This window comes from Paroedura picta, chromosome 1 (genome assembly GCF_049243985.1).
Source record: "Paroedura picta isolate Pp20150507F chromosome 1, Ppicta_v3.0, whole genome shotgun sequence".
NCBI classification, from domain to species: Eukaryota; Metazoa; Chordata; class Lepidosauria; order Squamata; family Gekkonidae; genus Paroedura; species Paroedura picta.
Genome location: NC_135369.1, coordinates 40,378,088 through 40,404,298, shown reverse-complemented (window position 1 = coordinate 40,404,298; position 26,211 = coordinate 40,378,088). Strand labels below are relative to the sequence as shown.

General features: G+C 41.7%; 1 protein-coding gene across 44 annotated transcripts in view; it reads right to left on the bottom strand.

Moving 5' to 3' along the window:
- The window catches only part of NRXN1 (neurexin 1), a 1,166,434-nt gene that overhangs the window by 54,067 nt on the left and 1,086,156 nt on the right, over positions 1-26,211 (bottom strand). For 2 of the 44 annotated variants that reach the window (XM_077334839.1, XM_077334846.1), the window contains exon 1: positions 6,978-7,177. The exons of the other annotated variants lie outside the window; for them this stretch is intronic. In XM_077334839.1, coding sequence (XP_077190954.1) covers positions 6,978-7,010 — 33 coding nt within the window. In that variant the 5' untranslated portion in view covers positions 7,011-7,177. Of the gene's footprint in view, positions 1-6,977; positions 7,178-26,211 lie in introns of those variants that run through there. 44 annotated transcript variants of the gene reach the window in all.

Sequence of the window (26,211 nt, the reverse complement as noted above, 5' to 3'; positions counted from 1 at the left end):
TTTTTAAAAGAGGTAGAACAATAAAACTAAATGTCACTGGAAAGACATGGGAATGTTGACCTGCAGCTGGTACAGCTGGGCTATTGGGCAGCCGTAAGATGCCAAGGAAGGGCTATTTGCCAGCTTTTGCTCCCACTCCTATACCAGCTTAACTCACCCCCCCCCCCCTTTGCAGGAAGAGCTGCTCTAGATATAAAGCTGACCATGAGGTGGTGAAGAACAGAAAGGAAGGGAGGAGATCAGAGTCCAAAGTGATAGGGCAACAGACCTGCTCAAGCAGTGGGAAGCTGACCTTCCAAACAGGTAGATTCAGCAGGTTGGTGGCACTCTTGCATTCAAGCGTGCTCACCTTAAAACAATCCAATCTCACCTGGGTCATTTTCTGCCAACCAAAGGTCTTTAATAACTGTGAACACCTATTTCATTTCTGAAATGAACAATTGCCCAGTAGATACATTTTAATTATAAATGACCTTTCTTGTGGCATATATATATATATATATATACATATACTAACTAGGGCCAGCCCTGTTTAGCTTCTGAAATATGAGGAGATTATGTTAGCCTGGGCTATCCAGGTCAAGGCATGTACATACACACATGGAAAACTATATATTCATTACAGTGCAATCCTATTCAGTTACAGCAGTGGTTCTCTACCTTCCTTTAATAACCCTTTAATACAGTTCCTCATGTTGTGTGGACCCCCAATCATAAAATTATGCAAGTGTTCTTTCACAGAAATTAAACCAAAACTGACCAATGGCATGAAGATCCATGGTTCATGATTGTATATAAATTGTTTTTTCCCTCGGGGTTTCTCAGTTCAGTTCTGTTTCTTGCCCCCACCGTGCCGATCTTGCTCTTTTCTGCTGCTCTAACTATCCTGCAAGGCTGTTGTGTGGATGGTTCCCCCCCCAGCCAAACTGCTTGCCATGCCACCACCCCTGTGAAAGGGTCGTTCAACCCCCAAAGGGGTCCCGACCCCCAGGTTGAGAACCACTGAGTTACAGTCTAAACTCACTGAAATTAATGCTACACTGCAAAGTTACATGCTTTGAAGATCATTGACTGCAGAAGAACTGAAGAGTATAACATTGAGTATAACATTGCTTAGGGCTGCACTGTTAAATGCTCTGTGAGAAGCCAAAAGAGGTGGTGGTGGGGAAACATAAACTCCATTAAAGCTAATGGGATTAAAGCATTATCTGTGCTTTTACCTTAAACAAGAACTGGGAAATGTGTTAATTGTAACCTTAATTGTATATGTACACACACACAATATCATAACATAATAAGTAGGCATCTTTCAAATCTGTTTTTTGTTAAGCATACCGTTAATGCGTTAATCTCCTTGGGTTTACTGTGCTCATATTTTAAAATCCACCCATAATTGCTAAACTGTGCAAGAAAAAAAATGCTACATTGCTTTGTCACTTTGGCATTTGTGAAATTTATGCATATTCTTGGCTTCTGATCACTGAAAGGAACAATGAAATATTTAGAAGCAAACTGCTTGCGATCTCACTTGCAGCACTGCAATTAAAACGACGGTAATATAACATGTAAGCAAGGAAGAGGAATCTACATACAACACTGTTTCAGCTCTAGAGTTATCTCAACACAGCTGACATGCCCTGGAGTATGTGGACTTCAATCCAGGAAAATACATCATCATTCCCAATAATTTGGGACAGGACAGGAACAGCAAAGCAAGCAGATCAAATGATGCCAACAAGTGTCAAAGGAAGCTCAGAAATGAAAGGGCAGACAATTTTGTTTGCGTGTGTGTGTTAACTATTAAAATAAAAGAAAGCTTGCCCTTTGAATACAGGGAGATATTGAATGTTACATCTAATGCAGCCGCATAATTGTTTGATATTAATGTATCGCATAAACAAAGGTGTCTTCATATCCTTACATAAAAATCTCTGAAGCTAGACTGATACTAATAATTGGCTCAAAGCCACACCATAACACAACTGAGACTGGATTTGAATCCTGATCTAAACCAATCAATCTATCCATTAATTCTACTCACACCTGGGTCATACAGTGGTTAAAATATCAGACTAAGGCTGCTTGCCCTGAAATTTGACTGAATAAAAGATGGTGCCGTGTGCTTCTTGAAAAAAGGGCAGGGGGATAAGTACAAAATAAATAGCACCTTAAGGCAGGGATAGTCAACCTGTGTCCTCCAGATGTTCATGGACTACAATTCCCATGAGCCCCTGCCAGCAGGGGCTACCCCTGCTTTAAGGGACTGAAAACCGGTCCTTCGCTCTGATACTGATCCATGCCCTCATCAGCCCCTCCATCAGCTCCCCACAGATCTAACTATTTAAGAGACATTTAGTTCAAATAAACTTCATATGCCATTAACAGAGGCAACAGCAGGTAGACAGTGAACAAAATTCTAAAGGAAAAAAAGAATTTCCCCTTCCTCTAAGACATCTTCTGTAAACACTGCTGGGTGGCAGGGGTATACAGGAGCAGCAACTTTTTAGAAAACAGCCATCCCTCTAAAAAACAACAACCCTGCATTTCTTAACTTTAGAAAATTGTGGAAAATATAGCAATATTTTATTTTGAGGTGTATTTGTCATCCCAAGCCAAATCACAATTTATCTTTTGATAGTATAATACAATCCTGTGAGGAAAAATAAATCAGTGTTTGTGGTGGCATGTTTCACAACAGCCAGAGTCTCTTCCAAACATCTGCTGTTACTAATGGCTAATGCAGTTGGCATTTGAGGGTTATCTTTCTACCTCAAGCACATACCTAGTTGCAGTTAGGACTGCAAGGCAAACAAATGGGTCAGTCCTAGAGGAGATCAGCCCTGCCTGCTCCTTAGAAGGCCAGATCCTGAAGATGAAACTCAAATACTTTGGCCACCTCATGAGAAGGAAGGACTCCCTGGAGAAGAGCCTAATGCTGGGAGCGATCGAGGGCAAAAGAAGAAGGGGACGACAGAGAACGAGGTGGCTGGATGGAGTCACTGAAGCAGTAGGTGCAAAATTAAATGGACTCCGGGGAATGGTAGAGGACAGGAAGGCCTGGAGGATCATTGTCCATGGGGTCGCGATGGGTCGGACACAACTTCGCACCTAACAACAACAACAAAGACATTTTCCAGTGATGGCCATTATTTGCACCAGTTTACAGTCTGCTATAGCATTATTTCACTCCTTCCCTGGATCATTTTACCTTTGCAAAAAAGTAACTAGACTCTTTTCATGTCAACGTGTTATGTTGGCTGGAGCACAACAACATCCATATGTCAAAATCAAAAGTTTTTTGAGGTGTTGCTTCTTGTCTCTGCTGCCTTTCTGCTTATATTTGGGAAGTGGTAATACATGGGGGACACTGTTTCCTAATGTGCAGGTGACAATGTCTGAGGAGGACAATATTGCTGAGCTATTGCATTAACCGGGATGACTTTTTCACCAGAGGTGGTTAAAAGGTTAGTGAGACTTATCCTCCAGTTGGAAAAGGCCAGAAGTTGTCTAACATAATGAAAAATTGCTAGACTGAAATCAATAAGACAGAATAGCCACCCATTCTCCAGTGAATCTCTACTGTGTCTACTGGGCTATTTGTAAGAGACTTTGGTCTGCTCTTTGACAGAATGTGAAAGAGGATGAAAAACAAAAGTTATTTTTTTACATTCTGTTTTTCATTACCCAAAAGAGTCTCAAAGCAGTTTATAATTGCCTTCTTCCTTCTCCTCACAACAGTTACCCTGTGAGGTCAGATGTTGCTGGGAGAGCTCTGACAGAACTGAAACTGGTGCAAGGTCAGCCAGCTGCCTGCCTGTGGAAGAGTGGTGACTTGGTTCTCCAGATTAGAGGCCAATGCTCTTAACCATTTTGCCACAGCTGGCTCTCAATCACATGATAAGGCTAGGCTGTTAAAATAAATATCCCAAGAAAACCTGAAGTCTACAACTGGTATACATTATGCAAAGTAAGCCAATGGGCATACATTTGCTTATTTGGTATATTTTTTTCTGCTTTAGTAACAGCCCACCGAGGATGCCTCAGGTTGTTATGCAGAAGAAGGCAATGGCAAAACATCTCTGATTGTCCCTGGCCTGGATTGCCCTGTAGATAGGTCTGCCATGTGTCTGTTCTCTCTGCTGCTTTAATAAAGGAGCTATGCCTCGTACTCGTGTCCTACCCCAGAAAATGATGTCCAAGGATGCCGGCAACTATTACCCATATTCCTTATAGCCTGGAACGTTTAAATTGAAGATTTGCTGGATGTTGAATTCTGTACCCTGAGTCAAATTTTACAGTTATCTATTGCAAGGTCAGAAAATGCTCACACTTGGCCCAAAGGAATGCATAATTCACACCGATCTCACACCGACTCCCCATAAGCCAGATGCATCACATGAAACTAGCATGGGCTAAACCACCACACTCAGCTCGATAACGAGTGCCATTTCACGCATTACATTTTGAAGGTGCACACTGAATGTATTAGAGTTAATGTAACCATGGTAAATCTAGGGTTGCCACTGTGTAATGTGTGAAACTGCCCTGAGTTCCAGGTATCCTGAAGCTAGCACACTGCCTGGGTGCTTCCTTAACAGAACTTGCCAAGCTAAGTGAACATCTGCAGAATCAAGAGGTAAAGCCTAAGACCGAGATAACGTGGGATTATGTGTCTGAATACTCCCTGTACTGTATTATATTCCCTGCTAGCAGAAAAACAGCACACCGGGAAGAAACATTAAGCTGAACAATTCTTCCTGATAAGCAAATTTTCTATGGGGAGGATTATTAAAACATACAACCATGCCCTTGAATCTACAGTCCACAAAAGTGATGCCACTTGAGGCTACTGATTGTTGAACTATCCCTGAGAGCCCACAAAAAGTCCAGCTCACCTTGTATTTAATAATTAGAGCAGGTGTAATGGAAACTGTAGCTCTCTGGATACACCCTGCAGCCGTTTAGGCAGATTTAATGCTGTTCTGCAGGCTGCCCTGGCAATTAACCATTAGTTAACCTGCAAAGATCATTAATACCAGGGAGGGGGAAAAGCAATTCAATTTCCATGGTGACTCAACCCTTTGGCCTTTTCAAGTAAAAGCTGTTAGCTGTGTCAAATTATCTATGATGTCCCATAGATGAGGAAGAATGCCTGTTTAGGAAAGTGAGCTGGGAATAGCCAGATTCATTGCCTTGCCCTTTTCTGATAGAAATCTAGGTCAGGCTGAGGTATCCCAAGGTAAATTATTCCATTTAGCATAATCTAGAATTAATCAACACCATCCACCAGAGTCCAAGTGCCAAGATGAACCAGATGACAGACCCTGGGGAGGATCATTCAATAGAAGAAAGGAAAGGAAAATAATATACTAGTATTACAACAGCTGAAATCCAGCCCTAGACACCTGTGAGCTGCCACCACTCTGTCTCGCCTGCCCCCAAAATGACTGCCCTCAGAAATCCAACCTCAAAACATTCCAGACAGGAAACGTGCCTGTCTGTGACCAGAATACAGGTTGTGAAAACCACAAAGATGAACACAGCTTGGAGACAATTTCAGATAAGAACTTTGTACAAACTTTGGTGTTTAAAGGAGACCGTTCCCCCCCCCCCCCAATCCCTAAGCAACAACATGAAGCTCCCATGGGTGACAATTTATATGAGTGCCATATGGTTTCCAATCTGCAGTTTATGAATCGCAGCAAACAATGAAGTAGACCTCCTGAGGAGTATATGGTTTTTCTGTGATGGGAGAGGGAGAGATCCTTTTGCCCTGTCTGCTAGAAACCGAAAAGGAAATCTGCAAATTCCTTCCTTGGTGCTGCCTCTTCTCCCTCCCAATAAATCTACTGTCTTGCACCTTCTTCTGCTGTATACTCCTCTCCTCTAGTAATGGGACTACCATCATTCCCATAGGACACACAGGTTGTATATCGTGTCAAGACCCTTTCAGTCTTGTTGTGGTGAGTCAGGGCGGTGAAGGGAAGGTGCTACACCCCAAAGTGGTCAACTTGCACGAGCATTTACACACACATACGCACACATCCGATGCACCTCTCTCATGTCTGGCTTCCAAAACAAAAATTATATAGAACAAATCCTGGAACAATTTCTACTTTAAATTAGATGACTTGGAGATTTGTTAATGACAATTCAGCATTAGAAACAAACAAATACAGTTAATTGTTTTCATCTCCAAATACAGAAACCTCCCCATATTTGCTTTCATAAACATGCAGACCCCCCCACACACACACCTTATAAAACATATCAGCATTAGTAGAAACAACGATGCTCTTTTCCATTCAATACTATAAAATATTAGAGAATCAAATGCAAACATTCCTTTGTACACATTCTTTTATAGAAATACATGCATGTAATTCACAGATATTCTAGCATTGTAAACAGTTATAAAGAGAAGCAAAACACAACACATACATGCAAAATCGAGCCCCTGAAGCATGCATACTCAGGGTTTAAGCGTTTGCTTTTAGCCAAAATAATTACTAGGTCATTAACCACAAAACAACCTAGCAATTATTGAAAGCATCTGTTCTTCATGCTTATGTTGGATTCCTCTTATTTCTCTTCTCCAAACGTGCTAAAATTAAAAGACAGACACACATAGAAACACACACACACACACATGCTGTAGCTTAGAAAAGCAGCAGATAAAGAAAACAGAAAGCATCAGGGTTTAAAGTGCTATTTTTCTTGAACAAAAACAGATAAAAAGATCTTGAAATTGAAAAGCCGATCGCGTGCAGAAATTTGAGCTCCGTTTTTAATGGCATGCAATCTCCAAAGAGACAATTTCTAATTTAAATAAAAACATTTTTTTAAAAAAAGTAATTGGTGCAAATGCTTTTTTTCTCCTTTTTTATTTTTTCCTCTTTTCGACTAACAGTCTCTTAAACCCTGCATGCTGCAGTGCTTAGCCTCTGGTCTGCATCGGCCGTGAGAGAAGAAGCTACCTGAGAGGTTTCACAGTGCCATCTCATATCCATGTCTGCCTGGCTACCCTGCGTGCTTATAGCTTTTTTCTTAATTCTTAATGGAAATCCTAGGAAATTTAGTCCATCCTCTGAAATCAATACTGGTGACAGGAGAGCTCCCTGACTCAGTGGGAGATCAAGATGATAAATTGCCTGCGCATCAGCCCGGCCTATCAGTGCTCTGCACACGGATGGAAGACGAACAGGGAGGAAGGAAAAAATCACAGAGAAAGCTCCACTGGTCACATGCCATGGAGAAGCCAATGGATGAACAGCTGCTGCAGGAAAGGATGCTGCAGTTTCTTCTGCGGATGAGAAGTGCTGTGTTTCACCATTGGGTACCACTCTAGAGCCAGCCTGCTTATCCCCTCTTTTCAACGGGGGAGGGGGGAGATTACACAGTTTCATTATACAGTCACCCACACTCAGCATCATGTTTTATCATTCGAACGGCATGTAATTAAACCAGATCTAGGGAGGAGAGTGTGAAGGGAGGGTTGGAGGAGAGAAAGGAGCTTCCACTGCCAAGAACCGACAAAATATTTTGATCTATTTCCCTTTGGTTGATTACTATGTTTTTGCTCCATATTAATTTGCAACCTTAAACAGTGCAATTAGCGTGCAGCCCTCGATCCATGACCACTTCGGAAAAAAAACCCCCAAACCCTTCTGACTGTAATTATCCTTTTATATCTGGGCTAATGAATGGCATTTGGTGTGTGTTATGTTTGATAATGAATGTTTTCGGCACACCGATTCCATAAAGACAATGAGGCAATATTGAGAGACGCATGATGGAGATGCCAGTGTGCTAACGAGAGCTGCAAACTTTTCAAATATTCATGCCCTCATCTGAGATTCATGCCCTCATCTGAGAAGCGTTTCATTGTTTTATCCAAGGCAGAGTTAACAGTAAAAGGGAGAGGCTTTACCGATGTGTTTCCAAACCCCCTAGCATGTAAGTAGGTCAGCAGATAGGCAGAGATAAGCAGCACGGAAGGTTATTATTTTGTGTAGTCTTGGGGAACTGCAAAAATCTGGGCAAGCAGCTAATCAGAAAAAAAAACTCCAATTAATATAGTTGACACGAAAGGGGGTTTATCTGAGGAGTACACACTGACATTTGTCTCAGCCAGGGATTCAAGTAACCAAGGTTCAGATAGCAGGGCTTCTGTCCTATTTGGCATTTGCTGCCTTAGCAGAATACGCTGTTCTTGTCTTGAATCAAATACTTATTCACTGTTAACACTGTCCTGACAGTGAAAGTGACAATAATTCTTTCACAAGGAGCAAAGGCACATCTGGGAAACCATATGGAAACCTTTCGTAAAGCACATCTGTTAGCATTCACCAATCAGCAACGGCAGATAGACCGCATAATTCTTCCAAGGTAAGTGATATGACTACAGATCTGCCCTGAGGAGGAAGGCTGAATGGGGCTTATTCCCTCCCACCCAAAGAATCTGGGTTGGGGCTCTCTGACTTTGAAGTCCTAATCTGACCATTCCGATGGAAAATATGAAAACCAGCACGCAATCAAAAACCTATTTTCACGCCATGTGGACAGGTATTGTGTTGTGCCACTATTTCTGCATTCCTGTGGTATACAATACCTGTCCACAGGGCGTGAAGGCAGGTTTGTTGATCACATGCAATATTTCAACCACTCCACATCAAGGCATATGATTTTCAGTCAACAGACATACATCAAGCTGAATTGCTGTATTACCGTCTACATTTTCACCACAGAGACACATATGCCTATTAGTGACCTCACAATATTTTACCTTTTTGGACCAAACACTTTCTACCCTTTCAAGCTAAACATGTGGACTCATGTTTACAAAACCCATCATAAAGCATGGCGGTGAACGAAACATGCACCTGCAAAAGCATCCAGAGCCTTTCAACAAAGTCCAAAAAATCACCAGTCCACATTTTTAAGTAGCTTGTTCATTTAACTCCTTTCAGGAGACAAATGGTTTTTCATTTGTACAATCAGTAAATTATGGATATGCACAGCCATGATATGGGTGACAGCCACATGGGATTGGGTGGCTTAACTCTTCAAAACCTGCCCACATGTACTAATTTAAACTGGGTTCTGTTATTAGCATTTTAATGGGGAAAATATGGGCTTTTATTTTAAAGGAAAATACCACACACAATTCTATTAACAACGTGGAGCTTAGTTTTCACTAGCAAAACTGAAAAGGGTTTGTAGGATCAAAAGAGCAATCCGAGGGGGAGCACAAATTAGGGAGCCAACTGACCCCGACGCGGGTGAACTCAGCGGAAATGTGGTAGTGCCAGGGGGCATGGCTCCAGCCAGTTGGCTTCCGAAGCAATTTCAAAAGAGGAGAAAAATAAACCAGGAAAAAATCTCAGCATACCCCACTGCTGACTATGGTAATTCCTGATTCACTCCTCACCCCTTCAGCTGCATCCATAACCATGAGAACCCAAACAGCTCAGGATACTGAGCCAGTTTGGTATATTGATTAGAAGTGTGGACTTCTAATCTAGTGTGCTGGGTTTGATTATGCACTCCTCTACATGCAGCCAGCTGGGTGACCTTGGACTCACCATAGCACTGATAAAGCTGTTTCTGTGTGAAGGGGAGATGGGACAGAGGGTTGGTGAACGGGCCAGATTGAATGGTTAGAGAAGGCAATGGTTAGAGAAGGCTTTCTCAACCAGGGTTTCATGACACTCCTGGGGTTCTCCCAAAATGGCTAATGATGGGCCTGGAGGGGCTTTGGAGGGGCATGTACACAGCCATGTTTCCCAACCATATTCTGCACAAACATGTCACTTGTGAGGTTTCTCAAAGCCTGAAGAATGTTTCAGGGGTTTCTCAATTGTGAAAAAGCTGAGAAAACCTGTGCTAGAGTGTGATGCTAGGATCTGGGAGACCAAGATTCCATTTCCCACTTGTTCCAGCTGTATACTCTCAACCCAACCCATCCCACAGGATTGTTTTGAGTATACAACAGAGATGAGCAGAATGATGTACATCTCCTGAAATCCTCATGGGAGGGAAAGGTTGATAATGAGTAGAAAGAATGGATGTTCATAACTATGCCTGCTCTTGGAAGCGGGTGGGTCACCCAAAGGGAAGACATCTGGGAAGGCAGCACTGAGGGGGCAGGGTATCATGGGCTGTCCTGGAATCAATGGCTGGGGGACGGAGCCAATGAAGTGAACAGACCTGATGTTTTTGGAGGGGGATGAGGGACACTGAATTTTGAATGACAGTCTCTGGGCACCGACTGCTCTGGGAAAAGGATAATGGTCATTCCAGTCCCAGAGAGCAAAGAGGGGAGAACTACATGGAACAACAACAAAAAAAAAACAGAACAAAACAAAAAAACTAGCTAGAATTAGCTAGGGCCTGAAAGGTTGAATGTCAGTACAATTTAGACAATAGGGTGCAAAATTATATAAACATTTATTATGCACAGCTTTCTTTTTAAAAATTAAATGTTAAAAACATACACAAAGCCCAGAGGCCAAAATTATAATAGAATCTTAAGATTGTATTTCAGGCTCTTTCAGGTCCTTGCTAATTCCAGTTAGGCTTTTTGTTTTCCATTCCATCCCAGACCAGTTCTACTGCATTGAAGGGGCAAGTAAGGGATCTGAGGGAGGTACTGCATGCCCCTACCCTGCTCTGCCACCAGCAGGCCTCCTACCCTGCTCTGCCACCAGCAGGAATGACCAAGGGTAGTAGTGCAGGGAAGCATGTCTGCCAGTGAGCAGAGGACATCTGCAAATGCATAGGGTAGCAATGACGACTCCCCCCCCTTCCTCTTCTGCCCTTCATGGACTCTGTGCTCTATGGGATATTGAGGCAGCTGTGGATGCTGGTGGGGGTGGAGAGCTGAAACCCCCTCCTCACTGTCAGGTGTTCAGGATTGCTGATGGGAGTTGGCCGCTTTAAAGGGGTGGGGGTGTGCTGCTAGCAACAGGCAATACTCTTAAGGCCCACCCTTCTCCACCCCAGCCTGTGACAAGCACTGGACTCTGCCTCCTTGCCACATGACCTCTGATTGGTTCTGGATGCCCTGTTCATCAGGGCACAAAACATATCAGCACAAAACCTCCACTGAATGCAGCAGTGTGTTGGCTATAGACACTACCCTGGTTACACTCAATCAATCAATATTTATTTACGATCATTCAGACCAAAATTCCTGGTTATACTCAGAAAACAACACAAACTGACTGATTTTGTCTGCTGGCAGCTGTGCAACATCCCCATAGGGAAAGGACTAGCGGAGCCATAGTTACACCACAGCTGGCTGCCACAGTGCAGGTACTACAGAGGACTCCTCTGCCTGAAAAATCAAGCTTCTGAAGGCATGCAGTTGACTTTTTGCAGTGTGCTGGGCATCCATGATCTTTGTAGGCTAACCGACTTCTAAACCTGTTCCTCTACCTGCCCCTTTGTGACAGTTTGATCTGCACCAATTATCAGGTAATGCTAGTTCACTTTTTTGCCATGAAAAATTTCAATTACCCATTGTTCTCCATTAAGCCTCTATTAAAGGAACAGGACATTTTTTCCCTTGGAGAATTGGCAACACATCTCTTTATTATGTCTGTTTATGCTGGGTGCTGTCTGCATTCACAGTTTAATTTCAATTCTTACTGACTTGAATCAGTATCTCTTTAATCCACATCCTCTTTGCATATATTTGGGCACTCTATCGCCTTTCTTAGATTTCCTCTCCCAAACTACAGAGTTTAACTGGTAGTCTCTAATCCAAATACTAGCCAAGACTGACCCTGGTAGCTTCTGAGAGGTTAGCCTAGGTTATCTAGGGTCAGGCAGCAGAATTCATACTCCCCAAATTTCAAGCAGTTCTTAAAAAAAAAAAAGGAATACAACACACCAATGATTAAAAACAGCCGCTGCCTAAAACAGTATCAAACATTAGCAGAACAGAAAGGGGAAAAAGAACATTTATCAAAAACCGTCCTCCAGCCTAAGACAGGAGGTAAGTCAACATTCATATCACATTCCACAAAATGCCTTCATATACAAATCAATCTACCAGCTGCCAGTGTCCAAAAATCAAGAGCAGACCATCATGCAACATACATTCATGCACAGATGAACACGCTCAGAAAGACACCAGAATGGTAAATATGGAAAAAATGGTAAATATATCAGAATTAGTACACAGGAGAAACCCAGTCCGTGAATGTTATAATAAATAAAGGTTCCTGAGAAGTCCGAGCTCACCTTGAATGATTCTTTAATTTCAGAGCAGTTGATTTTCACAAAAGACCCAAAAGTAAATTAGCAAGCATCTCTATTCTCCACTAACAACCTTAGGATCTTTACAGATTCTTGCCTTTTTGCAACCCCAATTAGGCCGCAGAATTAAGTCCATGTTATAGGTCATATTATAGTATGAAGATGAGAAGATTGCAAATTTACAGGGAACGGCACATAAGCAGGGAACTACTAACTTAAAACGAAGTTTAAAAACCAAAGCCACAGGGCACATAAAGGATGGATTACGATGTCTCTACACTAATGCAGAGAATATGGGAAACAAGCAGGAGGAATTAGCAGTTCTAATAGAGGAAGGAGACTATGACCTAACAGGAATCACAGAAACTTGGTGGGATAATACAATTGGAATATTACAATTGAGGGGTACAATCTATTCAAATGGGACAGACAAGTAAAGAATGGGTAGGGGTAGCAATATATGTTAGAATCTGTATCCTTGTGAAGAAATACAGGTACCTGAGCATGAAAATTCAGTTGAGGGTATGTGGGTAAATATAAAAGGAATAGAAAATGGGAATGGTATTATTGTGGGGGTCTGCTATAGACTACCAAGCCAGTCAGAGGACTTGGATGAGATACTCCTAGACCAGCTTACAAAATTCTCAGAGAAGACCAACTCTGCTAAAAATGCAAACTCCAATAAATTCTTGACTTGTCTTGCTGACAGCTTCATTTCCCAGGGAGTAGAAAGGGCAACCAGAGGGTCTGCTATTTTCATCAATAGGGAAGAACTGGTAGATGAGGTGGAAGTAGTGGGCACACTTGGTAGTAGTGTCCATGTGATTTTGGAATTTTCAATTGTGGGAAAGAGAAAGCCTTTACGTAGTCAGATGTATAGACTGGACTTCAGGAAAGCAAATTTTAACAGATTTAAAGGTACGTTGGGAAGAGTTCCATGGTCAGAAAGACTTAAGGAGATGGGAATCCAAGAGGGCTGGGAGTTTCTTAAAAGTGAAAGACTCAATCACAAACAATTCCCTTAAGAAGAAAAGATGGAAGAAACCTAAGGAAGCCAAGGTGACTCTATAAGCAGCTGTCAAATGATTTGTGGAATAGAAAAAAGAGTTATTTAGGAAATGGAAGGAAGGCCTTATTACCAAGGATGAGTATAAACAAATAACCAATGATTGTAGAGAGAGTCTCATAAAAGCTAAAGCTTAATATGAGCTTAGGCTAGCAAGAAGTGATAAACATAGCAAAAATGGGTTCTTTAGTTATATTTCAAGTAAGAATAAGAGTAGGGACTCTGTAGAAACACTGAGAAGACCAGAAAGTGAAATTATTACAGACGATGAAGAGAGGGCTGAACTGCTCAACTCCTATTTCTCCTCTTATGAGTGACATGGTGCCCAATGTGACAAAAGCATATCACAGCAGGGGGGATGGGAATGCTGGCCTAGAATCACTGTGGGGGCAGTCCATAAAAACCTAGTTTCTTTAAATGAAACAAAGTCTTCTGGGCCAGAAGAACTGTATTCAAGGGTACTAAAAGAACTTGCAAATGTCATCTCTGAACCTCTGTCCATTATTTTTGACACTTTTAGAGAACAGGTGAGGTGCCAGATGATTGGAGGTGGGCAAATGTTGTCCCCATCTTCAAGAAAGGGGAAAAAAAGGATCCGGGTAACTATTGACCCGTCAGCTTGACATCTGTAGCTGGCAAAATTTTGGAATAAATCATCAGTCAATTCTTGGGCAGCTGAAACAGAGAGCTGTGATTTCTAAGCATAGGTTTCACAAGAACAGGTCATGTCAGACCAACCTTATCTCTTTTTTTGAGAAAGTGACCACTTTGCTGGATTGGGGGAATGCTGTGGACATAGTATATCTGGATTTCAGTAAAGCCTTTGATAAGGTTCCACATGATATTTTTGTTGACAAGTTGGTAAAATGCGGTATGGATTCTAATTCTGTCAGGTGGATCGATGGTTGACAGATCGTACCCAAAGAGTGCTTGTTAATGGTTCAGCATCCTGTTGGAGAAGACTGACAAGTGGAATACCCCAGGGATCTGTCCTGGGGCCTGTGTTGTTCAATATATTTTGAAATTATTTGCATGAGATATTAGAGGGGGTACTTATTAAATTTGAAAATGATACTAAACTAGGAGGGGTAGCAAACACAACAGAAGACAGAATCAGGATTGATTCCCAGTCATTTTGTGTTACTAGCCCAAGAGCCCAATAGTTAGAAGAGTTAAAACTGAACAACCTTCTCCTTTATTTATTCTTCTCCTCTTTTGGCAATAAAAGCCAACAATTTCTAGAATCAAACAAAGAGACAGCAGGGAAGGTGTGTGTGATCTGCAATATTACAGGATGCAAGTTTTTGCCCGCATCTAGTGACAGCTCCAAGGGTTAATGTTATCAACCACTTTATCTCAGCTCCCTTAGGGCTCCTGGAACATCATTCAAAACTACTTAGGATAATGAATGTCTACAGTAAGGAAGAAGACAAGTGATCTTCAGCACAGGAATGACAAAATTAGCTTGGCAATTATTCTAACAAAAGCTCAGAGAACCCAAGCTCATCTCGAACTCTATTCCCCAGTATTCTCTGTCTGCTTCATTTTGGGGTAAAAATCTCTTATTTATGGATCATTCTGCTTTGGTTCTTTTTTGTTTCATCCTCTATCTGTGAACACAAAATAATTTATTTTGCTCTTTTTTACTGCATCTGTAACACTGGTGAGATTTCACATTGTGACTGCTTGTGACTGCTTCCATGTTATCCGTATAACTCTTATTGCCACTGAGAATGCAGAGGCACTCAAAGCTGCAATGAAACATATGGTAGTTTCCCTTGCTTTTTCCTTGCCTTGATTTTCTTGAATTGTCAATTACTAGACTGTTCTGGCATACAAATAATTCTGAACCTGGCCACTGTACGGATAGAAGAAAAACACAAAGAATAGGGCCAGACATTCCCTGCAAACCCAGAGGAATCCCCAAGTCATTTGAAAAAAAATCCACTTCAAATTCAAAGCAAATTAAAAAGTTTAAAGGAAGAGTGAGATTTAATGTCACCCTCTGTGGGATGTGTGTAGCTGAAGCCACCTGCTGATGAAACAGTTGTGTAAGCCAGGAGGGTGGAGGTAACTAGCACCGCAGATGGCCTGTCTGTCTGATGAGCTGCTGGCCAAGCAAGGTAAGAGGACAAAGGTATTCCTCCTGGTGGGTCTTGTGGGTCTCTTGATTGTAAAGATCAGTTGCCATGATATACTAGCTTCTTTGAATTCCCAGCTTTCTTTTAAAATATAAGTCTTTGGCCCTTTTTGTTGCAGAGATATGAAGGGGAAAGGACTGCAGACCTATTTTTTTTTTTTATGAAAGTGAGAATTTAGAGGAGCTAGTAGATAATTTCAAATCAGGCTTGGGAAAGATCACAGAAAAACAAGGGAGAACATGGAATGTGGATGATTAGAGAATGTCATCAGAGGGACACTCAAGAAAACTACTCCTGTTTAGATGTCAAACTAAAGCAAAACTTCCCTGTGGGGGAAAAGCCTGTTTGTCTATATAACTCAATACATACCATCAAATACAATCATAATCAGGCCCTTTTCTTGATATAGATCTGTCCCTTGGAGAAGATTCTCCCAATAGGGAAAACAGTGCTCAGAGTACTCTGATCTGGTTTGGCCTCACTTGGAGTCCTGTGTTCAGTTTTGGCCACCCCAGTTGAAGAGGGATGTAGACAAACTGGAACATGTCCAGAGGAGGGCAACAAAGATGGTGAGGGGTTTGGAGACCAAGATGTATGAGGAAAGATTGGGGGAGCTTGGTCTGTTTGGCCTGGAGAGGAGATAGAGGGATCTGATAGCAATCTTCAAATATTTAAAAGGGTGCCATATAGAGCAGAGTTGTTCTCTCTTGCCCTAGAGGGAAGGACCAGATTCAATGGGATGAAATTAATTCAAAAGAAATTCTGTCTAAACATCCGGAAGAAGTTCCTGACAGTTAGGGTTGTGAGTGTCCTGCATAATGCAGGGGGTTGTACTAGATGACCCATGAGGTCCCTTCCAACTCTATGATTCTATGATTCTATAGGTAGCGTTACACTGGGGAAAAGAACAGGAGTGGAATAGGGTTAAAATCTCCTTGAACCCATTTCTGTGGTTCCATTTCATGTCTTCTCTTTGTGGCTAGTGCTTATACATTGTAAACACAAGAGATAGCCAATAATGAATCTCCAATATCTCACCTAATACCACAGAGAAAGTCCCACTAAGTAAAATTAGATATGGTACAGTAGCTGTACACTTCTCTATTCCAAACCAAGGGAAATTATTTAGAATCTTTACCAGTTTGTGTTTTCTGAAATATCTCAAACTTCCTCTAATCTGCAACAGAACAAACCTGAATGCAAAATAGAATAATTGTTTTTTACTACCTGAAGGAATCTCAGAGTGGCTTACAATCATCTTCCCTTCCTCTCCCCACAAAAGACACCCTGCCCTATTATGTGTACAAACTGGATGATTTCCTTAATGGTCCACCCTGGAGTTCTGTGTTGTGCACACGCAGACAGGGGGGAAAGGTTCCACTGCGCTTCACTGTGAAGGCGGGGTGGTAGTGTTGTTACTTTCATGTAGGTGGGATTGCATCACAACGTAATCCCACCTTAGTGGAAGTGACAAAATCACCCCATTTGGATCTGCACTGCCATGAATCGCCACAGATCCAAACAGGATGTTTTCTGTCCCTGACGGGCCACTGTAGGGAGTGGGGGAGCTGAATCTGGAGGGCCTGAATCTTCCCTGTGCATGCAGGTCTGGCCCAGCGTGGCCGCTAATGGGGCCCGCTGTGAAAAAGGGAAGGCAAAAACTATCTACATTCCCTTAACATGGGGCACTGGAGGCCCTAATCCGAGCCAGGCTCGACAGGGGGTCAGGCCGGTGGTGATATCATGTGTGTGGGGATTAGCCCTGCTGCCATGGGAGTGCTGGCATGGGCTTTCTCCCCTCTGTGCATAATTGGTCCTTGTGAGGTATGTGGGGCTGAGAGTGGTATGACAGAATAGCATTATCAGGGATATGACAAACCCAAAGTCACCCAGCAGGTGGTATGTGAAGGAGAGGGGAATCATACCTGGTTCACTTAATTAGAAGCCACCACACTTTTAACCACTACAACAAATAAACGGTATTTGACAAAAAAAAAAATCCTCCACAGTCCCATGCAGACATACCTAGAATTTCCTGTCATGTAAAAAACAACCAACCCTAGAAAGAGCATTTTTGCTAGAGACTGAATACACTTTTTATTTTTTCCACCAGTCGAGGAGTGCAAAAACAGGGGATTTGTAAATAATCAGAAAGACCACAACCCATGGCAGATGTGCTAATTATGAGTCCGGGGGGCTAGGAATCACACGTTGTGCAGACTTAGGGCTGGGAAGAGGTTGGGATTAACAGAGAGATGCTCTCCATTACACTACAATGGCAAATCTAGTCACTAATAATAGCCGTGGTGGTTGTTCATGTAAACTGTCCTGACACAACTTGACAGTAGTGAATAACGCTGGCATAGTTTACTAATAGTGTTATAATTACTGTCAGAAATGGTTGTGTATTGCAGCCTAAATGGGGATAATTGCACATCCTTTCATCACTTAGATATTATGAAGATAAATACATTGCAAACTGATGGGAACCAGATAAGAGCATATGATTGATTGATTTTCTAATTAATCCTTACAGACCCGCTTAATTAACTCAGCAAATAGCAATATGCAGGGACAACTGTACAGGCTGTTATATTCAGCTCTGTAATTTTTGTTTCATTGGCTTGCATACATCACATTTCTCAGATTTTCAAAATGTTAACATGTCCCAACTGTTCACACTTAAATAGCATTCATTTTCTTTTCTTTTCTTTTCTCTCTCTCTGGGTGGGAAGAAAGGATAGGAAGTTGAAAATATGTTGCTTTTAAGTTTTCAAGTCCAGGATGAAGGATATCTTGTAGTTTTTATTCTTTTGTGAGGCAGTCAGCTCAGGAATGTATTTTGCCTTCCATGCAAAGGATCTTTTCCCTCCTTCTTCCTTGGTGCTTTAGAGTCTGACACAACTAGATGCTGGTTCACATGGAACTAAACTTCAATAATACTTCTCTTGGAAAGGCTAAGCGAATGGGTTTTATTCAGAGTACGCAGTTGGACATATTTAAGAAAGTGAAGATCTTGAAAGATACAAACAACAATTCTCAAAAATAATTCCCTGCAAATAAACCCCACTGAACAGAACTAGGCTTATTTCCACTCAAACCTTTTGGCACTGTGACCTTTGTGGACTGCCCAAATGTTCAGCAACTAATCTTAGGCGTGAAGATTCTGGAACTGGAGGTTTGAGCAGGAAGCTACAGCCAGCAGCAGTGACTGAGTTTTGTTTGTTCAGCAAGTACTTGGCGTTAGCAGAGAAGTCCTTCAAAGGCTGTAACCTACTTGTTTATTACAGCAGAGTCATCAATGCTAGCTATGTGGAAACCCTGCTTTTGGGGTAGCCATGCAACTAAAGCAGGTTACAAACTGGAAAGTAGGACATTGGTAGGCAGGGGCTCAATTATGCCAATTGGCAACCCACACTACCCATTTCACTGATCCTCCTCCCCTACCATGTCAATCCAAGTTCTTCTAAATCCGCTGAATGAGCCCGACTCTGTTAAGGATTGCACTGTCTTGGTGGACTAAACAGGAGTAGTCAACCTGTGGTCCTCCAGATGTCCATGGACTACAATTCCCATGAGCACCTGCCAGCATTTGCTGACAGAGGCTCATGGGAATTGTAGTCTGTGAACATCTGGAGGACCACAGTTTGACTACCCCTGGACTAAAATATCAGCCTACCTTGAAAAAATGAGAGCTAGCAATGAAGCAATCAGGGCTAGGAAGCTTATCATCATCATCATCATCATCAGATTTGTTTCCTACCACTCCCTTACGGCTCGTGGCGGGTTACAGTGTCCTAAAATCCCCATTAAAACCCCATTAAAAGATATAAAACATTACCAACATGGCGGAGATTGGCAAACTCAACTTCCCCCCTCCCATTACTGGTGGGTGGAGTGGAGGTCCTGATGATGTTCACTTCAGGTCCCAAATCCTAAGTAGGGTTGGCCATAGTTAGTCCTTGTATGGGAGACCATCAAGGAGGACAAATTTGCTTACTGTAGCGGTTAGGAGTGCGGACTTCTTATCTGGTGAGCCGGGTTTGATTCCCCAATCATCTTCCACATGCAGCCACCTGGGTGACCTTGGGCTCGCCACAGCACTGATAAAGCTGTTCTGACCGAGCAGTAATATCAGGGCTCTCTCAGCCTCACCTACCTCATAGGGTGTCTGTTGTGGGAAGAGGAAAGGGAAGGTGACTGTAAGATGCTTTGAGACTCCTTTGGGTAGAGAAAAGTGGCATATAAGAACCAACACTTCTTCATCTATGCAGAGGAAGGCAATGGCAAGCTACCTCTGCACATCTCTTGCCTTGAAGATGCCAGGGGTACCATGTGTCATTTGGAACTGGTTATCTATTTAGTCTCTTTTTATAGTACTCTGTTGCTCTGGGAATACCTATGAAGAATAGTTCTAGAAAAAATGTAAACAAATAGATACATTAAAATAATAGCACATACAAATTCAGCCTAGATTAGTTCTATCCGTATTTCAACCCAGAGGAGGATCAAGGGCATACCAAAGGCATGTGCAGATATGAGCCTTTAGCAGCTTTTGGTACCTCACCTTTTTGCAATAACATTCAAGCAGCCTATCTACAGGAAGTGCAGCTGAGTCTGTTGGTATCATGCAACACTTTTGCCATGGACTGATGCAAACAGAAGTCAATTCCTGCTGGCTTTTTATCTGCACCTGCCATGGGATGAGACAGTTGTGCGAACAGGCACAAACAGATGATACATCAAAGACAGACTGAAGCAGCTGAGTGTGTAAAGGAAAAAGGATTAACCCCCAGAATGTCTCTCTGTCATGTATTTCTCATTCTTGTTTGGTCCACAGTAATAAGCTTTGCTGGTATCTGCAAATTTTAATGTGATCAGGAGGATTTCAAAAGCTGTTTAAAAAAAGAAGAAAGAAATGAAATCCAATAAGCCCACAGTTTGAAATCCCTTCTGCTGGAGAGATTTAAAAGTACTGCTCTTGTTAGCAGTGAGGTCCTTCAAAGGTTGCATCCCACTCGTAAATTACACCAGAATCATCAATGCTGGCTACGAAGAAACCCTGCTTTTTGAGTGGTAATGCAGACAAACAGGTTACAAACTGGAAAGTGGGGCATGGCTGGGCAGGGTCTTTTTTGTGCAGTGGCATCAATGTGAGACGCTCCTAAGCATTTTGAGACCTGAAAAGTCATTGCAGTATTTCTAGACAGAATTTCATTTCATTACTTAATTCCACTGACTTTATTTTATGTACCCTATACCATTTATGGCTATAGGATCCCGTAGTTATGGGAGAGGCAGCAGCCTCACACCCTTTACATATATCTTCATGAGAAACTTCACAATGGCCAGCACGTGTGCACAGTTGCCATATAGCTTGTACAGAGGAGATCAAGACCCTAACAGAACTTGAACAGTTCTGCAGGGCCTGCAAAAGGGAGCTCCTCTGCCAGGCATTTGGTTAAGGTTGACCTGAACCACCACTTCCCATGGGTCCTCCCCCCGAGCCTTCCTCCTATGGTATCCACTGCAGTTCCGCCCAACCCACTGGGCTATCAGTATGTGTTGACTTAATGTTCTCCATATTATTCTATTATGTTGCTGGCTGTTATCTCCATATTATTGTTATAAACTATGTTATCTGTATTGTTTCTGTTTCATGGAAACCACCCCGAGCCTTCAGGGAGGGAGCTATATAAATATAATAATAAATAAATACTGGCTGCAATAAATGGGTCATCCTCTCCACCTACTTCCTGATGAAGGACCATAGGCTGCTGCTGCAGGAAAGCAGCCAATGCTCCCTTCCTCTGCTTTTAATTTTTTAAAAATCATATTCTTATCCTTAGCGACTAAATGGAGATCTTCCTAATTTCAAATTTCTTAGCTGGTGAAAGAAATAGACAGCGGAGCAGAGACAGCAGAAAGACCACATTGGAGCTTTATGAAAGATGATGACTACTCCCACTGTGCCACTTGCTCTACTTTCTTCCAGAAACACCTACCCACCTCTCAGGAACAAGAGAGTGGGGGTGGGAAATAAAATGCAGGCCTCTTAGCAAACAGCAATTAGCAAGTGAGCTCCTCCTTGCAAATTGAAGCTGTTGTTCCTTAACAAATCACCAGCTAGGATGATGAGCATTCTTAAATCTCCTTAATATGGCAAAGCCCCCAAGTCTGGGAGTCTCACACTGTCACTTTAACCAATAAGTGTTTTGACTATTCTGTCAAGCAAAGAAGGGGTGTGTGAAATACATATCTTTGCTAAGCTGCAGGAAAAAAGTTAAGCTATCTGTCCCAATGCTTGTTTATTCATTAAGGGAAATTCTACACCATTTTCTCTGATAAGCCAAAGTTTATCAAACTTGTAGGCTATGTTACAGGATTAAACTGGAACTAAGATGCAAGGAATGGAATGCCTCCCCCCCTCCTCAAAGATGGCTACAGGTGAATTACCTGAGGGAACATGAGATGTTTCTATTTTTAGCCTCACAGACAGCATCCCTGTGGGAAGGAAGCAGGCTTCCCCAACAACAGAGGGAGGGAAATGGAAGGAAGGAAATGGAAAAGTTTATTTCTCACGGAGGTGGTAAACCAGGACCATGCCATTTCACAAACTGGGAAGTTCAGTGGGTGGCTAAAATCTCCAAATTCATCCGCCCTCTCTTCTGGTCCTACATCTCTTAAACTTGCAGGTCCACTATTTCAAGGAGTTTCCAAATGGATTAAATCAATTAAATCTTTCAACCTATCTGCTTAGTTTACTCAACCAAATTAAGTTTGGAACACAAGAATCATATAGTACTGACTATGAACACAAAGCGTGGATCACACCGTTGGCTAGGTGTTCTGAGGTAATTCAAATGCCCCTGGTCTCAGCTAGCAATTATTCACTGGCCCAATGAAGGCTGAAAGAAGGAAAGAGGCATGATGCAAAGGGTTGAAACTAATCCATTGGAAAGTTGATGTGTGATGTGACCATTCATTCTTCAGAGAAAACATGGAAGAAATCTTTTGTCATTACCTTGGTTTGAGTAGATAATTTTTAATCTAGCTTGGAAGCAGCAGTTTCTCAATGATCAGAATGCTTCAGTTACATCATATACCATGGACATTTTACTTAAATAGAAGTTCAAAGGAAATGTAGAGGTTTCTCCTCAGGCAATCCATCAGATGAATTTTAAGGCTAACCCTGCCAACTTGTAGGATAGTAGAATTTGTCTGAGAGTGTGGGCATTTTCATGCAGTGCAAATTTAAGTGCAAATCTACCACCAGAGATGTGGCAGTGAGGGTCTCTAACTGAAATGCATTCACTAAACAGTTAGATGGAATCATGGAACTAAATTAAGCCTCCATGTACAGAGTTGTTATACTTCTGAATACTAACTTACAGAGGAATGCTGCTGCTACCTTTTCATTCTGTTGTGATCTCTAGAAGCATCACGGTGGAAGAACAGGAAACAGGATACTACCTTAGACTTGGATCAAGCAGGACTTTTCATAGAATCATAGAGTTGGAAAGGACCTCCTAGGTCATAGTCCAACCCAGTGCACTGTGCAGTACACTCACAATCCTATTGCTCATCCACTATAACCTGCCACCCCCTTGAACCTTCATGGGATCAGCCTCTCCGTCAGATGGCTATCCAGCCTCTGTTTGAAAATTTCCAAAGTTGGAGAACCCACCACCTCCTGAGGAAGGCTGTTCCACTGAGAAACTGATCTAACTTTCAGGAACTTCTCCCAGATGTTTAGATGGAATTTGTTTTTAATTAATTTCAACCCATTGGTTCTGGTCCGTCCCTCCAGGGCAAGAGAGAACAACTTTGCTCCATATTATATATGGCAGCCTTTTAAATACTTGAAGATGGTTATCAGATCCATCTTGAAGATGGTTATCAGATTTTCTTATGTTCTTACTAGGTTTCATATATTCTGGGATTTTATTTATTTAGCTACCGTATTTATTTTATTTATAATTGTTAAATTTAATTAGCTTAGTTATAGCCCAGCTTTCTTTCTTATATTTTTTCTTTTTCAATACAATTTTCAACAATACTTAATATAAAACCATTTTCTGTGTTCTAGTTTTTTGTTTCTTCATTTTCTTTTCTCTTTCCCCTTTCTTTCCATTCCCTCTTCCCAAATTATTTATCTCCCCCTTCCTCCCTTATTAACTTTAAATTTTAACAGAAGACAAAAATGGTTTGATGGTTATATAGTTATGATTATGATTTAGATAACATCTCTCTATATTACAACAGATATTCACTATATTGGTTATTTGGTTATATAAACTGTGATAGTTGTAAACTCCTATATCTGAATAGAAATAAGTATATAGAGGAAACAGTATATGGAAAATGTGTATGGTATTTTAAGAAACAGAAGGAACAAAAGCATAATGGAAATTGGAACGTGTAAAAAAGACAAAAGGAAAGAAAAACAGATGAAGACAAAAAAAATCTAGAAATCCTAAATGTGGGAAAACAAAAATAGTATTTCAATATTTAGAAATGCTGAAATTAGAAGATGTCTGCCGGATCAAACATTCAAAACACAGAAATTTCACATTTTTTCCTGATACACATAAAACGTACTCAAAAATAGACATGTGTTGGAATATTCACATATCATAACTCCATAGAGGTAGTCTAGAACAGAATATTGTGAAGAACATGGAGACTAAACAATGCTCTTTGATTACGATGTAATAAATAAGTGAAAAAAAGATCTGGAAGATTTTTTTAAAAGTCTTCAGCTACAATTTGAGAAGCATCAGGTCTGGATGCAAGGACAGCAATGTATTACAAACACTTTGAAGTTTTAATGATACCATAATAAAAAGTTAGGAGTGAGATAAAAGAAGGAAAGACAATACCTCCAACATGGCAAGGGGTGTATATAATGTTAATATATAAAGAAGGCAGTGATGCAATGTTACTAGAGTCACACAGATGTGTCACTTTACTAAATGAAGATTACAAAATCTTCACCACAATAATGGTAGAAAGTTTAAGCAAATGCATGACAAATTTAATATATACTCATCAAATAGACTTTGTATCAAAGAGGTACATGAAAGATAATATACAAGTTATAATAGATGCAACTGAATTTGTGAATAAGAAAAGAAAAAAAGAAAGTTGTGTTTTTATTTTTGGATTCAGAGAAAGTGTTGGATAATATAAATTATTTCTACTGAAGGTACTTCAGAATATAGGTTTTGGCCTGCAATTCTTGGATGCAGGGTATATACTTGAATGAATAAGCAAATATTTTAATAAATTGAAAACTAATTAAAGACATTTTAATCAAAAAAGAACACACCAGAGCTGTTCTTGTCACCTCTATTATTTAGCCTAATGACCGACACTTCAGTGACAAAGATGAGACAAGACACAAGGTTCAAAAAAATAAAAGTGAATGACATTAACTTAAAAATGAAAAGTTATGCAGACAACGAGGGTCTAATAGTTTAGGGCCCACAAAAATTGTTACTATATCAAAGAATTTGGATTCTTTTCTGGATACAAATACATCAGGAAGACAAAAAATAAAATAAAGAAATTGAATTGTCAAATTGTTCACAACCGAAGTTAACTGGTTGTTGTCCAAGCTTGCTGTGACCTACTTCTGAAGATGCCCTACTTGCTGGCAAAATGTCAGAGACTAAAACTACAAGACCAAGAGCCATACATCTGAGAAACATACAACTAGAGCCTCTTGTAGCGCAGAGTGGTAAGCGGCAGAAATGCTGTCTGAAGCTGTAAATGATTGTTTTGTTTTGTAATCTTATTCTCCTTAAATATTGTACCTAAATTGCTAACAGAATTTTAGCTGTTATTATATTTTTAGCTGAATCATGTGCATCTCTTATTAAAAGCTACAGCTGGTATGTAGAAATGATTAAACATGTTGTCTGGCTCCTCCCGGGCTCCCATTTGGGGGGAAATACTCCAGGGCAGCTCCACAGCGATCCACCACATTTACCCCACCAGGACACTCTCTGGAGCAGCCAGGCTCTGTGGCAAGCCCTGTGGCCCCCGCAGCTGTTGGCCGTCACTTCCCCTCAGAACTTGCCGGAGATGTTGACAAGGTAGAGCAATGTCAGAGGAACTTGTGGTAGTGACTGCAGGCCCCAGGAGCACTCAACATGCTTGCTGTGACACTGGTTGGCACCAGTGGCACAGCCTGTCCAAGCCTCTGTTCTCATCCCCCTTGGCAGCCCTACTGACCTCCTCTCCCTTTGGTGGTCAGGAACAGACTGGCAGCCAGGCTGGGCTGGGTGAATGGAATTTTGGTCTGTCCTGGTGAGGGGCCAATAGGAAGGCACTTTGTGCGCCTCCCCATTGGCTGCTTGGCCCTGGATGGACCCTCGGAGGGCCCTTGCTGGATGGCCACAAATGGAGCCCGACACCAGGCTGGCAGGGCCGGCAGTGGTGGAGGCCTCCTGTGGCCTCAGAATACAGTGTGGGATTGTTGCCAAGCTGCCCTTGACTGGAAGGGGTGGGGTGGCCATCAATGCTGCAGAGTGGGGCACAGGGAAGTGGAGAGGGACAATGGGGGAATGGGGTGCTGCAAAAGAGGTGTCGGAGGAGCAGGTGGGGGTCAGATGCAGGATGAGTGGAAGGGAGATGACTCACAGACAGGGAAGCTGAGGAATACACAGATCAGACGTAGATTGGAGGAGACGAAGGGAGATGAAAGGAGGATATATTGTGGGAGAGTGAAGCAGG